General features: G+C 28.0%; 1 protein-coding gene across 1 annotated transcript; it reads right to left on the reverse strand.

Moving 5' to 3' along the window:
* Positions 1-577: 577 nt before the first annotated feature.
* On the reverse strand, positions 578-14,388 carry LOC123292770 (opioid-binding protein/cell adhesion molecule homolog). Its single transcript, XM_044873485.1, has 8 exons — positions 14,370-14,388; positions 12,678-12,773; positions 7,266-7,481; positions 4,489-4,752; positions 2,010-2,501; positions 1,377-1,511; positions 1,202-1,312; positions 578-609 (listed from the first exon to the last, which is right to left on the reverse strand). The coding sequence occupies exons 1-8, from the start codon at positions 14,386-14,388 to the stop codon at positions 578-580; spliced, it is 1,365 nt and encodes a 454-aa protein (XP_044729420.1).
* Between the last annotated feature and the right edge of the window lie 2,045 nt (positions 14,389-16,433).

The following is a 16,433-nucleotide window of genomic DNA, read 5'->3' on the forward strand; positions in this document are numbered from 1 at the left end:
AAAATTGGTGTTATTATTAGTATCACTTGTAGACCGGTGTTTAGAAGCTAGAGTGGCATAGCCCCGTCACTAAAATCATATTTTCTCTCATTACATGCAACATGCTTCTTATTATTAGGTCCTTTTTATTTTTACGGTATTTTTGTCTTTTGGGCATCAACTTCCACCCTCATTAATTGTAAATTTCCCCCACGCATTTTTACCATCTTTGTTGGTTACTCAAAGAACCGCAAGCATCATTGTTTTGAACGAGGTTTTATTAAACATAAATGAAATGAACAAATGCTTTTCAAAGTCATACTATTTTCGCAAACCTTAAGTTTTCAAGCCAACAAAATGTTAAATTCAAGGAGCCAATAAGTAAGTATTACTTTTACAGGAACGAAATGCATACTGACCTGTTTATCATTATTTTATGTTTTCCATACATTCTTTCCGATAAAATGTATGGTTTTCATGTTATTTTAAACGGGGACTTCACCATAATTTGGTTAAAAGTACAAAATGATCTACGGCCTTATCTACAGGATTAATCAGTAAGCCATATCATAGACATAAAGAAAGAGAAGAAGCTACTCTACGACCAATACTTGTCTTTTTTCCGTAAATCTATAGCAAAACATATAAAAATATCAACTGGTCGCCAGATTCTTTTCTTTATCTCTCTTACACATAAAGAGATAAAGAAATTTTTCTACCCGTATTTACTTTACAACCATAGATAAAAAATATTTATATTATACTATAGATACGCATCTCTATCATCATCTCGGAAACTTGTAGATTTTGTTGTCACTCAAGACACGGCATAGTGCTTTAATCAATTGACCGCCTTTTTTAAATTAATTCCAAATTCTAAATAAAATTTAAGTTTTTTTAACCACTGATTGCGCTGACGTCGAATCAGTTTTCCCCTACCACGACTTCGCACTGAACGAATACCGAGTCAGTAACGAGTGTCTCTAAACAGATTTTTTTGGACAAACTTTAGCCTGTTGAAAAAAATTTTGTGTTTTGTTCTCGTGCTATTTCCATTAGTGCACACACTACTACTATGTTTTATCTTTGCACACACTCTTGTGTTTCAAAAACAAACAAACAAAAAATATTAAAAAATTTGTATAAAAATATAATTAATTAAAAATGAAATACAATAAATAAATAAATGAAAACATAAAAGAAATATTCATATGTGAAATACTGTTTCGTAAACCGCTATTTATCAGATTTACTGAAATAGTTGCAGCTTCTTCTGGAATAATATTATGTTCAATTCTTGTTTCTAATTCAATTTTTACATCATTATTCATATCTAAAATATATAAATCCAATGTTATTGTTTAAAACATAGAGAATTAAAACATGAGAGAACTTACCAGCTCCTTCAGTGGCAAAAATAAATATAGGTGATGCTTTTGACCACCCATAACGATTTCTGGAACTCAAAACTGCTTCATAAATTGTTTTTTCATTTAACCCAGTGATTGTAAATGATTTAGAATGTAATGGACCTAAAGTTAAAATTTTCAAATTAAAATACTAAAAAGTAACTCTTTTTATCATTAAAGGTTAAATAATAAATTATTTTTTTGTAAAAATGTGTAAAATTTCCGAAAATATTCGAATGAAATCTTTTATTTCGCTTTTATTTTTTTAACTCCTGAACTAAGAAAAAGGGGTTTTAACGGTCGACCGCTATGCATGTGTGACTGTCTGTCTGCCTGTCTGTGGCATTGTAGCGCCTAAACGGATGTTCTTAGCTATGTTTCAAGTGTGAGTTTAGGGTCCCGTATCCAAAAAAACTAAAAAATTGATGGCTTTTCAAAATTATTTCAGTTTGGCAAATGATTTGAGGAAAAAGGCAATTTAAACGGGTTCCGTACCCGAAAAATGTTAACGGAGTTTTAAATTTTGTAAATTTCACTTGTTAGAATTAATCTACTGATATTCGAGTCGTATCATGCCGACATTTCACATTTTGGTTGTTATACATATGTCTTCCCACTTACCAGTACTTCGCTCAGCTGGTATAACAATTGTTTTCCATTCTGGTGTTGTAGCCGTATTATGTTTTTGATATGGTCGAAACCATAATTTATACTCGAAAACAGGACTGTAACTATCAACTTCCCAAATAATTGTATATTCGTTAGTATTTCTGGTCTCATTTGCCGTATCATCATCGTAAAATAATTCTATTTCTTTGAAGACAGCTGGATTTGGTGTACCAGACAATTGAATGGGTAATTCAACTTCACCAAAATCATTCGTTGCTCGGCATGTATAGTTTCCAAAATCATTTGAATGCATTTGACGTATCACTAACGAATATTTATCCCGATTCACTAATGGTACAATTCTACTATCGGATCGTACTGGTAAATCATTTTTAAACCAAGAAACTTTAGCTGGTGGATTTGCATCAACATAACATTCTAGTTCGGCACGTAATCCAACTGATGTATGTAACCAGGATTTGGGTGTATATAATTCTGGAGGATCTAATTTTAAAAAAAAAAAAGGAAGAATTAATAAGATTTAAGTAATATTATAAATAGAGAAAAATAGTTATATGCTTTTTGAAAACGATCTAATTGAGTATTATACTTAGTGAATGAACACAATTCCTTATCTTTTTGATGTTATTTTTAACGAAAGCGTGATTTTAATTTAATAATTGAAGCCTAGTACACCGAAAAATACTTAAATCTAATAGTTAATCAAGGTATTAGCCGAGTCGTATTGAATTCGAAATTATCGATTTCCGTCAGAAAATTAAAAAGGCCAGTTTATTGAATATTGCCAAATATATAAATATTTAGCTATAGCCAACAAAATTATTTAATCGTAGGTAATTACTAGAAAAAGTATATAATTAACAGTCATAATTATGGCGAAACATTACATCTGTATAACGTTTTATGTCTATAAAGTGATCTGTAAAAAGGGTCCAATTAAAATTGGTAGATAGATTCTCCCTTAGCAGATCTTAGATTATCGAATTATTATCTACCGTATTTTGCAATTGTTTAAACAAATTAACTTATTGGTTTTAAGAGATTTGCGACTTTCTGTGACATTTTTTGAACTTCCCATTCCGAATGAGCATAAATATCAATAAAAAACAAGGTTTTTTTCACCCCACTTCCATCGCTCGGAAAATAAATGGATAATAAACAAATTGAATATCTCGGCTAAGAATGAAAAATAAGAAAAATTTTAAGCCTAAGTTGATCTCAATCCGACCGACAGAAGCGGAAATGCGTTTGGCCATCTCAATTGTTTATTAATTAATTGTTTTTAAAAAAAGAAAAAGTTTATAAGATTCGTCTATATTCAGAGCTAGGCTCTAGGAGTATTTTTGTGAATGATTACAAGATTTGAAAAGTGGTGGAGAAAAAATATTTCAATCGTCATACGGAAACTATAAGCAATTTCAGAGATAAAATTTTTAATAAAATAGACGGAAAAAACTACTTTTTAAATAATTTTTTTTCTAAATTTATTGCCATAAAAAAACCAACATATTATTTTATAGAAAGAAATGACTTAATAGGAAGTATTTAGTATTAACGCCTTGTACATAAATAAAATACTTAGACTAAATAATCACTTCCTACGTGAATTAATAATTATTAAAATTTATTTTTATTTTAATTATAATGATTTAACACAAAAAATCAGCATTTTTTATAATGCGTGTGGCTAAGAAAAACGTTACACACTATACTCTATTAAAGAAAACAAACCAATATACTATTCATAATTCATCTGCCCATTTGTTCATAAATTATTTTTGTATTTTTAACACATTATTGTATTTTAATATCTCAAAATTTCAGATTTTTAGTTTTGAAGCACATAGAATTCGAAAATGCTAAACTAAAAATAATCATAGTACTAAAAATTTTTCTCATATCATTCGAAAACTTACTGTCGTCTTTTTAACCTCCGACCCAAAAAAGGGGTGTAATAGGTTTGACCGCTATATGTGCGTGTGTGTCTGTTTGTGTGGCAGATTTGATTCTTTTGGTTTCGTTTGAAAGGTAATTTAATGGTGTGTGTTTTTAGTTATTATGTGCGAGTTTTGGGTTCCGTACCCGGACAACTAAATAATAGGCGTTGATCCTCAAAATCAGTTCAGTTTGGAGAAGAAGAATTATTTTCTACCTTTTAGTTCATCTAGTTGCAAAAGCGTGTTTTTTATTTTTTTTTAACATTTATTTATTTATTTTATTTATATGATTTTTGGAATATACATGTTTTGAAACGAATTTTTTTACTAATGAATTTTGAGACTTTAGTTTAAAAGTAAAAAAATATGCATATACGGAGGTTGTATATTAGGCAGATAATTTATGAAAACTTGCGTGACACAAGTGGAACGGTTTTTTTTTTAAATTTAAGTTTCTATGGTGCTACATTTATTATAACCATTTTGTACAATTTAAATTAATTAAAATAAAAAATTTATCTATTCTTACATACATGTTACAGTTAAATGAAATTGTGCTACAGCTGGTTCACCCACACCATTAACAGCATGACACTCGTATAATCCAGCTAAATTTTTGGTAGTCACATTAAAACGTAATCGTGGACGATTATCTAATAAACGTATTTCTGTTTCATTTGAATACCATTTAATTACAGGATATGGTACGCCATCACCTTTACATACAATATCCACTTCATCACCCAAATTTACAGTTAATTCACCTGATTCAGGTTGCGAAGTTACACTTGGTGGATCTGTAAATTTCATAATAAAAAAAAAATTGTTATTCACATGACAAAATTTATACGACCATACTCGAAACATATAAATTTCAGAATAGGTATTAGATGTAATAATAAGGTTCGTTCTCGACCCAATTTAACGCTCGTCTAAGAAAATTTTTTGTTAATTTTGACCCCAATTATATGAATTTCCGAAGCGATTCGGTAAATATTATATTAATTTGTTAAAAAAAAATTAGTTTTAACAATATCCTACCGGGTTACCCACCGGCAAACTTTTACGTTCAGGAGCATGTTTTAAACAGGATCCAGCAAAAATTTTCCATGCGAAAATTAATAATGCTCTATCGCGGATTTTGTCGGGACTATAGGCAGTTATTGTATAAAAATATCGACAAAAAAAAATGTAGGTACCAAAAAGTTTTGTTTTCGAGTAGGACTACCAACTCTCTGTCTCCGGTTTTCGAAGAATAAATTCCGAATTTTTATTAGAAAAAAAATCAATAATCCAAAATTACATTTACTTAAGTATGATTATACGACAAAAGGGCCACAGGTAGATTTCAAAAGACTATAAAAAAGGATAATCTTTGAATTTATTGGAACGATTTCCGTATTTTCTAAAATTTTGATTTGGCAGGCCTATTTTCAAAAGAAAGTCATCTAAAAGTATGCTCAAAAACTTTTCATTTTCGAGTTGTAAATAGTTTTGGAACACAATTGCTTGAGAATAAAACCGGGTAAAATTTGTTTATTGTATATTATTTTAGGCGAAGATTTTAAAAACAAATTTTTGAACGATATGTACTTTGTATTGCATTTTCAATTAAAGTTTGCTAAAAAACCTCCAACAATTTCAAATTATAATTAATTATAAAATATCGCTCATGATTTTAAAAAAAATATATGATGGGTCTTTTTTAATTAACTACTAATTCTTACTCTGTAGTATTTAATTAATTAATGTGTCTACAGTCTCGTACCAGATCCATTAATTAAGTACATATAAAATAAATATATATTGCTTGCTATTCATTAAGTTATTAATTAATTTATATTGGTAATTATTAATTTTAAAAAAAAAGGGTTTATTACTGCATATGAGAAAATTACAAAAAAAAAAAAAAAAAAAATTATAAAAAAATGAAAAAATTATTAAATATAAATTGATCATATACAGGGTACCCAATTTATCTGTATTCGCCACACATTATAAATTATCCATAATATTATTGCCTATGAAAAAGTCAACATATGATTTATGGATACTTACAAATTTTTAGTCATATTTTTCTTAAAAATATGCCAAGCATTTTTGAGACTTACATTTTTTGATATCTTTAAAGTTTTACTTCTCAATCAAAAAAATACTTGCTATTTTTACCTTGTAGATCGGTACCAAGGTAACAATTACAATAACATTGCTTGCTAGTTTTTTAATAATTTAGTTTTTTATAGCCAGTGTATTAGTGTTTTTATTTTTTAATAAAAAAGATTCAACGTTAGTTTTTATTATTCCGTACCAAAAATGTATTAGTGGCCATTCCGAGAGGGACAATTGTCCCCTCCATTGTGTCCACAAAGTAAGAAAGTTGGTTATTATAAGTAATAAGCAAATAACTTACAGCTCCAGTCATGGCCATAATTAATTGGTAGTACATTTGGATAGCCAGCAGGTAACTAAGAAGAAAAATCTGTTTTTTTTAATATATATATATATTTATTTATTTAGTATTTCAAATAAGTCTTAGGTCTTAGGAATATTGCAAAAATCGAGAAAATTTTTTTTGTCTCTTTTTTTATTTGAGTTCAACGAAAGGACTTTTTAAAATAAAATAGTTATCAACTGCATATTTCTTGCTATTGACGATGTTACCTTTTCTTACACATCCGAACAATCAATTTCTTCCCGCTTGACAACCTTTTAGAACAATATTAATAATACAACACTATTAAATTAATTTAAAAAATCAATTATTATTAATTAATATTGATATGTCACTGCGGTTCCTTGCGTAGGTTCGTGACTTTTAACATTTTTGTAATATCTTTTAAATAAATATGGGCGTAAAATTATTGAAAAAATGTTTTTATATCAATTATAAATAGCCGGAATGACGGATCGCAAACGCATAAATTTTGAGTGACAAAACATGAACAAATCTAAAAAATTTGTACACTTCGATATTCCGAAGAAAAAAGTGAGGTATCGAAAACTTTACAGTTACTTACAACCAAAAATACCTTTGAATCCTATTTGTACAATATAGTACACTTCCTGTCTATTTTTTCAAACTTTGGTGAATAGATTGATTTTTTGTGAAATACCATAATTTTCAGTGCCGTATTTACCATTTAGGCAAACTGGACGTCCGGTAGGATCCTCCACCAAAAAAAATTTTTTTTTGTGTAACTAAACCAAAACGATCCAGTTTGTATGCATATATTGGAGCTTGAAAGGTTATTACATGAGTACCCACTGCTCTGTCTTAAAATCGTAAAAAATAATAAAAATAGTTACTTACACATAACTTCAATTGCATGTAATTGTGCCATACTAGTTGCAGGATCATTACGTGTGACACGGCATTCATATTCACCTGTATCCGAATTACGTAAATCACTGACCTCTAAACTACCATTTTGCCACATACGAAAACGCTCTGGAGATGTTAATCCAATTAATGAGGACGATGCAATTAATATGTCATCCTTATACCAATCAATGGATCGTATTGTTTCTAGAATAATAAAATCTATTTCAGAATCATATAAAATATATATCTACAACAAAATTTCTATGCTATTTCAGCTACCATTCTCATTTTGCATGTTTTTTCCTAACAAAATGTTTTGAAACAAATTTTTAAACCGAAAAATTATTATGATTTTTTTTTTAAAAGTATTTCTCCTTTTTTGAAATCAGCATGTTTTGAAATAAAATTATTTTGGAATTTACCTACATATTTTGAAACGAACTTATAGGAAATAGATATCGAACTTATAGGAAATAGAGAATTGCTGAAATTAAAAATTTTTGCATACTGGAAGGAGGGAAGGATTATCAAATTCCTAGGAAATTGCGAGACATTATTTTTCACAAGAAAAGTGTGGCGCGCATTGTTCTTTCCTAATTAGGAAATAGTGCCCGCCCGCGTTTATCCTACACTTACATAAATCTAAACTCTATTAGTACAGGCATTTAAGGATGTACGAGAACTAAAACAATTTTAAATAAAAAGCTTGATTTTTTTATATGAATTTGGACTATGTCTAAATCAATTCTAAAAATTTTAGGGGGATTTGTCCGATTATTTAAATAAATAAATGACTTCAAAAGAAGCTATATTTAAGATTGGTTTTATTGTAAAACGGTAGCTGGCTCATTTGTTTTTATAGATTTCTCCAACACTAGTCTATGGCAAGATATCGACACATTGTATTCTTATTTTTCGTCTACATTCATGAAATTATAACAAAATTCATCATCAAAGTTGAAAATAAAAAGAAAAACTTGGATTGCAAATATCTTCCAAGATATTCAATACAAAGTTATAAATTCGATACGTTAAAGATTTAATTTTTTTTTTATTGGATCCTAGTTATCAAACACTATTTTCACCGTGCATGAGTTTTCAGTTTTATTTCAGTAGTTTTTATAGTAATAACACACTGGTTTATTAATCTAATTTTATGCATGGACATATAAGAAGTCTATGAGTCTATGGTTTGTAAATATGGTTTACATTGGAAATTTAATACTATTTTTTAATGCTAATTTACATTTAAAAAATATTATTTAGGTAATTTCGTCTATTCGTCGTTCGTCTATTTTCACAATTTCTAATGCAACAAATTTAATTAATTTTTATTATTCAATAATTTTTATTTTACATTTGCTATACCAATTTCATTTAAACAATTGAAAAATAGTCATAATTTAAATAAATGTGTATTGCAAATTTCAAAAGAGATCGGCGCGGTTATCAATTCAGTTCCCCCTCCACCTATTTTGCACACAACGATTATATCTCCAAAAATTTACCTTGATTGTATGATTTGAGAGCTAAAAACCCAAGATGATTGTGCTATATCTATTTATAAAATTAATTAATGAAAAAAAAGAAATGGTTAATTATAATTAGAAAATTACACTGTGGGAATATAAAATTATAAATTAAAACATAAAAAAAATTATTTATAAAAAAATGGTCCCAAAAAATAAAGTGTGATTTTTTAAATGAAATAATTATCAGTATTATTGTAGTCTTGTGTATATTGTGTATATATAATCATTTTCTATAAATGACCCGCATTTATTTATTTTTATATTTGTTACAATACTAAAAGTCAATTACTATGTCTAGGATGTATAAAAGTTAAATTCCGTATACAATGATATCTATAATCGTAAAATACATTTATATTATGTCAATTTTAATATATCTTTGACAAAATAATAACAGGATTTATTATAAAAATTTATCCTGAATCAAAATTTATAAAGGAAATTCATGTAGAAATTACATTATTGTTGTTTATGTACAGGGTTGTTCAATATGATGTTACCACTTCTAACGTAGTACATAATTTTTAATTTTATATCGTTTTTATTTAAATACGCCAACGTACAGGCTATGGAACAGAAAAGGAAAGTACCAGCTTTATTATCTTTTTTTTTCCTAATATTTACTCTCTATTATAGAGTCTATATTAATAGAAAATTAAAAATTGTGTATTACTATATAAGTGGTCAGATCTTATTTAGCAACCCTATGCAAACTACAAGATTTATGGGCAATATCTAAATAAAGGTTTATAATTTATATCTATACTCATAATAAATTTTTATTATTGGCAGGGCCGAATTCGGTGGTCCTAAGGCCAAAATTGGGTGGAGGCCTTTTTTCGTATATAGCGGAGTATACTCAAGTAAAATAATATGATTTCGTATAGGATATGAAAAAGTTTATTCTTGTATTATTATTTGCACATTGACAATCGTTTATTAATTCTAATTAAGGTAGTACCAGCATGAAATCACTTTTCGACAGATTTGGCCGAATTTTTTTTCTCGGGTTTATAATAGCTTTATTTATGAATTCCTAAAATTTCATAATTTTTGACCGTTTAGATCGCGAGATATTTAAAGACAAAGTTCGCTATTTTGAGGGTCATGTCCCATTTAAAGCATGTAAAATGTCCGGTCTCTCCAACTATTTTTTATGATATTATTATATATTGAAGAAAAAGTAGAAAAAAATGTTTATACAATAAAATTCTAAAAAAAAAATTTAGAAATTAATTTTCACTTTCGAGATATTAATTTTGACGTAAATTGATCGAAATTGGGACGTTGGCATAATTATTTCCCATTTTAAACGGTCAAAATTTCTGAAACTTTGGGAATTAATAGTAAGCATTATTAAATTCTTAAATTTAATTTTTCGTTAAATTCTGTCGAAAAAAAAATTGTACCATTGCTTTAACATAGAAACTGCAAATACCATGCTGGAACATCCTTAAATAAAAACTTTGCGCGATTCATGTCGCGGAGAATTTCGCTTTCCAAACTGAGATTGCTATGACTCTGGCAGTGATGGTACCAGATCATTTGTACGAGTGCTGTCCTCACTCTAAGCGTTCTTGTAATAAGGCGTTGGAAATGAAAAAATCTTATTTTATGAGAATTTGACAACTTTTTTGGTTGTTTTATCAACAATTAAGAGGCCGATCTATTTAGACATGTAATCATAAACATGGCATAGAAAGGAGCGCCACAATGAAATCTCGCACCATGCTTAAAATTCGCTAGGATCACTTCTAATTATTGGTAGCTATTTTGAAATTTTGGAGAATTAATATTGTTATTTAAATACTAATTAATTAAGATATGAAAAATCGAGTAAAATTATATGAGAAAATAACCCCGCAATATTGGATAGGAAAATAGATTTCTGTGCAACTTTTTCTAACCCACCCTAAAATGTTCTTTGAATCAAATGTTCTAATCAAAAGCTCTCACGGCTACACAAATTTTAAATAAGATGTTACGGGCGTTATAAAAAAAAGAAACTTTTTTTTCTGCTTATTTATGATCGTTTTCATCTAAATTTCTTGCAAGTACCTAATTAGCACTTAATTACCACGCTTAATTTTTACCTGACTAAGCATTCCCCTGAGTTTTAGAGAGATCTGATTTTTAGATCCGTTATTTTGCGAAATTTGAGGCTTTCGTTTATAAATTAAATACCTCATTGTGTTTCCCATTTATTATTTGATTATTATTTTCATTGTGTTTTTCATTATTATTTTCATTTAAATTTCTGACTTTGGTATCTAATTAGCACCTAAAAAGTATCTTTCAGAGCCGGACATAAGTTTTCTTCTCTCTCCCGTTTTTTGCGATTAGCACTTAATTGTGTTTATTTAACATTTCATTTCAATTTCTGACTTTGGTACCTAATTAGCACCTAAAAAGTATCTTACAGAGCCTGACATAAGTTTTCTTCTCTCTCTTCAGAACCGGTCCTGTGTGAAGGCAAATATAAATTTATTGTAAGAAAATATAACTAATTATAAAATTCGTAATATATACGCTAAATAATTTAAATAGTGCAAATTTAGCAAAAATGACGTAAGATCTAAAGTAAGCCAATAACTTGTAAACTTATTTACAAACTAATTAACATTGTTGCACTTGGTAAAATTTTATTAAGTTTAATTAGATGCCTTATTAATTTTAAAAAGACAAAATATTAAAGAAAAAAATCAACTTAAACTGATAATTAATTGATCTAAAATATATTCTCAAATTTTTTTAATAAAATTAATTTATGGAGTTAAATTTTCTCAGTTTCTCATAGAATAACCGTGTGCTGTTATCGATCCTAAAACAAACTTTTATGCATTATGTGTAAATTTGAATTATCCTTTTGAGTAAAAATTTTCTTTCGCATGGATCCACATAGACTTTTTACAGTTTCATAAAATATCCAAAAAAAAGTTTTTTACCAAAATCTAGCTTTCCCAGTATTGTCTGAAGTTTTTGTTATGATCATCATTACTGATCAATTTATTTCAAATACATTTTATTTTGGAGATTTTACATTTAAGGATGTTCGAGCGCCAGGACAATTTTGGATAAATGGCTTGATTTTTTTTTTTTTTTTTGGTATGAAGTTGGGCTAAGTCTAAATCAATTCTGAAAATTTTTGGGGAGGGTTGCCCGATTTTTTAAATAAATAAATGACTTTAAAAGTAAACATATTTAACATTGGTCTTTCTCCAAGACTAGTCGGTGGAAATTGTTAAAAAAACTATGTAAATTAAAGTTAAAATCTTAATAAATTATTGAAAACAAAAAAAAAACGGTTGTTTTTGTTAAAACTAGACAATATAAGACGAAAAGTAAGAATAAAATTTTCGATATCTGGAGTAATTTTCAAAATATCGAAAATTTTGTTTAATTATTTAGTTTTCTATATTTCGAAAACCAAAACAAATATCGAAAAATTTTACTCTTATTTTTCGCCTACATTAATGAAGTTATAACAAAATTCAAAATCAAAGTTGAAAATAAGGTACAAATATTTTCAACCATAAGTCTAAACTTGCCTTGGCGCTTGTACTACCTTAAAAATTCCCTAAAAAAGCGTAAAGTTTATGTAGCAAATAAAAATCTCTCATTAATCCAATAAATGAAAGCAAAAAAAAAAAACCATGTACTTCCACTTTCGCTTCTAAAGTTGATCTTAGGATTTCAGAAGGCTGAGGAACCCGAAAAGTCCCGGTTTTTCTATTAAAACTATTAATATCGATGATAACATGCATTAGAAAGTGACTAGGTAATTTGCATCAACTTTGATCGCGAAACTGAAGTACAAAATTTGGTATTGATTGGTGTACATTGGTAATAACGGAACAAAATAGTTTACCTCTTTGATCGACATAGCATGGTAATAAAACCGTATCATTTTCACGAGTTTTCACTGTTGTTGGTATACTTTTAAATTTGGTTTGTGGTGCACAAAAAATATTATTGAAAAATATTAATATTATAATTATAAAAATATGATTTATAAAACAATTCATTCTTAAATTATATTAAATTATAATTTTTTTAAATAAAAATATGTATTAACAAAAAAGAATCAAATTTTAACACTCAAAATTAACAGGAAATTAAATAACTATATAATTAAATTAGGTATTTTTTTATTGTTGCAGTATGTTATAACACCGCATCAGGATCGTGCGTCAATAACAACAATTACATGACAAAAACGTATATATTATGATTAAATAAGATGTGATCTCATAAAGATCATAAACAATTATTAGGTAGTATACTACTGTCCAGGGATTCAACTGAATGCCTTGTTGTGTTTTAATAAATGCTCCTTTACGTTTGATTTAATAATAATAATATTCTTGAATAGACATTTAAAGTTATTTTATGGTTCTGTAATCAAAAAACAAACTAATATGGTACTTTCGGTAAATATATGTTTCGAGTGGATTTTGAGTCATAAAAGCATATAATTGTTTTATTTTTTTAAATTAAAAATCGTAATTTTTAAACTGTATATAATTTGACCTAAAACACGAGTGAGCCCTGGCGTGATGTCATAAAGGTATTAACCATAGAATAATATACATAGATAACGCGAGGGATATGCTAGCCTGTAAGTGGATGCGATATGATGAATGAGAGAGAAAATTGCCAGTTATTTCCTATGTGTCCTTGTCCTAGTCATGTGTCATAATCATATGATGCATCTAACGTAATTTGGCCCCCCACAAAATTATTTTTCGGGTTAATTAATTATAAACCAATTTTAATCCATTGTTCTCTGGCAGAGTCAAAAGACAATTATTTATTATTTTTATTAATTAAATAACACCACCCTGCGCTCTTGAAACCATCTACAGTGAAAGCAGAATTATCTGTACACAGCCTCTGAATACTTATTTTTTCATACTTAACAGAATTTTATTTTATGAATTAAAATGATCTACGATTTGTGTAATAACTGTGTAAAAGTATCTGCAGGAGGGCATTCGCGTCATTTTTTAAAATAAATATATGTACTTACAAATTGATTAAGCCGGGCTTGATTTTGTGACCAATATGTATAGGATCGAGCGTCTTATTAACTATACTCGAAATGACAGGTAATTTGATAAAGTAGAAATCAAAAATATTTCGACGTTATACGGTCGATCGGTTTTCACCAAAAGAATTTTTTTTGATGAAGGGGAGCATAAACCAATAATATTTTTAAAATTAGAGAAAACAAATCTTTATCGAATTTTGATTTTTTAATGAGATACCATTAAATGGCAGAAGGCATTTATTTTGCTTTTTATTATTTTATATATATTAATTTTTATGTAACATATTATATGGGACCGGAGGTCCTTTATCGTCCAGGACCCGATACAGGTAAATCGAAAATTTCTCCTCATCGCCTGTTTAAATATATATAAAATATACTTTTCAAAATCGATCTAAGATAATGAACTGCTTAGTTTACAGGGAAATTCCGAGCTACAGACAAATTTTCATCTAAAACAAAAATTTGCTTATCCTTGAGAACAAAGGAGGGAAATCCATTCGTACTCACCGTCAATGTGAGTACTCATATATCTACATCGTACACAACAAATAATCTAGGCATGTCTACTCTCTACCCAATGGGTAACGTCATCGTATCACCTTAAGAAGACACTATCCCCTTCATATTAACTTTGGTCTAAAAGTATTACTAATAAGAAACATAATTAACATATAAAAGACCTTTTTTATTCCATTCAATACATTCGAAAAAAAAGTCACTGTAATTTATTAATTCAACCATAATGGAGCCACTAGAAAAATGGACAAATTATTATGTCTAAAGATTATAAAAGAAGCATAGTTGTTATTATAGACTCACAATAATACGATATAATAACATATTTTTATGGTCTCTATTATAATATTTTTTTTAGAACTCATGACCAGCAGAGCTCAATCACTAAAGTTGTATTTTCCCCTCATTTTGATTGTTAATTATAAGATTATAGTCTTAAGGAATCCTCAATAACACCTCCGATTTTGATGATTTTATTAAAAGCTTTTATTTAACTTGCAATGTATGTATGTATGTTACGGTGGATTCTTTGAACTCTATTTTGAAGAAGATATCTTCAACCGATTGAGCTTTAATTTTGCATGCACATTTAGTTTGGATGACAATGCATGGTAAGGTTGCGCCATCCTGATTTTCCCATCGCTTCCACCATATTTTATATAAATACATTTTTTTAGTCTTAAATTAAAAATTTTAATAAAAAATACTTTTTAAGGGACAAGCTTTTACTGTACTAAAAAGTAGAAAATAATTTTATCTATAAGTCACTCATACCCGACCATTTGTAAAACCTTGAGGTGCTTAATATCAAGGATGAATCAGAAAGTAATTAGGCATGTGGAGTAGATTAGGCGTACCGATTAATTTTTCATATTTTAAATTAACCGCCTCAAGCTTTTACAAATAGTCGGATATGAGTGACTTATAGATACAATTATTTTCTACTTTTTAGTACAATAAAAGCTTGTCCCTTAAAAAGTATTTTTTATTAAAAATTTTTTTTTAATGTTTTTTTTTTATATATTGTTTAAAATCGGAAATCTTTCTGAGAGGAAAATAATCTACAGGAAAACGCAATGTACCGACTGATACTGTATCAATCATCACCCCCTTTATCAGACAAATTTTCTATTAAATTTAAAATGTGACAAACCTTAAAAACTGTGAAAAAATACATAAGACTGCGGAATAAAAAAGAGAGTAGGAGTGCTAATGCGTTAATACTTCCTCTAGCTCAATTCGAAGGAGCATTTTTTATCCTGGGATTTGCCTACAAATTTCTGAAATCAACCCTCCCCCCTCTACCTTTTATAACATCGATTCGCCTAAAAATAATCTCTGCATATCAAAATTCAACTTATTTGAAATAAAAGGGGCCGCCATCAGTAATCGTCTTCTGAAAGTTATAAAACGAATTAACAACGTGATCTATTCGGTACTGCATATATTGCATATGTCTATATTTTCGGAGAAAATATGACTAAAAATACTCCACATTAGGCGCATAAAATAAACCTTTTGTTATATAATTGTCGTTAATTTAAGGTCATGAACTAAAAATGACAGAAAGATTAACCCGTGTTTTAATAATTAAAAGTGTTATTTTCTATTTGTAATTCTTAGCAAAAGTGTTTTAATTAATAATAATAAAAAATTATCTCCTTCCGGTGTATATTTAACAAATTTTTTTTTTTGGAAAATGATGGCCTACGCTAATAAGATTTTTTGATTTTTTTAACTTAGAAAATTTTTGTGCCTAGCCAAATATTTTTCACTCCAATTTCGATTTTTGATTAAAAATTTTATAATAATGATTAAATTTGTTTCAAAGTGTAGATAATAACATATTCATATCCAAAAACAAGTTTTTATAGTTTTATTTTTTATTTAAAAAAATTTGAAACCTTCCGAACATATTTGGAACCTTTCGAACATTTTGGTTTTAGATCAAGAATTTTGTATGTAAAAATTCGTTTCAAAAATGACATTTTTTTGTTTCTTCCTCAAATTATTTAAAAATTATTTTTGAACAATAGACCAAACCCCCAATTTTTA

Source organism: Chrysoperla carnea, chromosome 2 (genome assembly GCF_905475395.1).
Source record: "Chrysoperla carnea chromosome 2, inChrCarn1.1, whole genome shotgun sequence".
NCBI lineage: Eukaryota > Metazoa > Arthropoda > Insecta > Neuroptera > Chrysopidae > Chrysoperla > Chrysoperla carnea.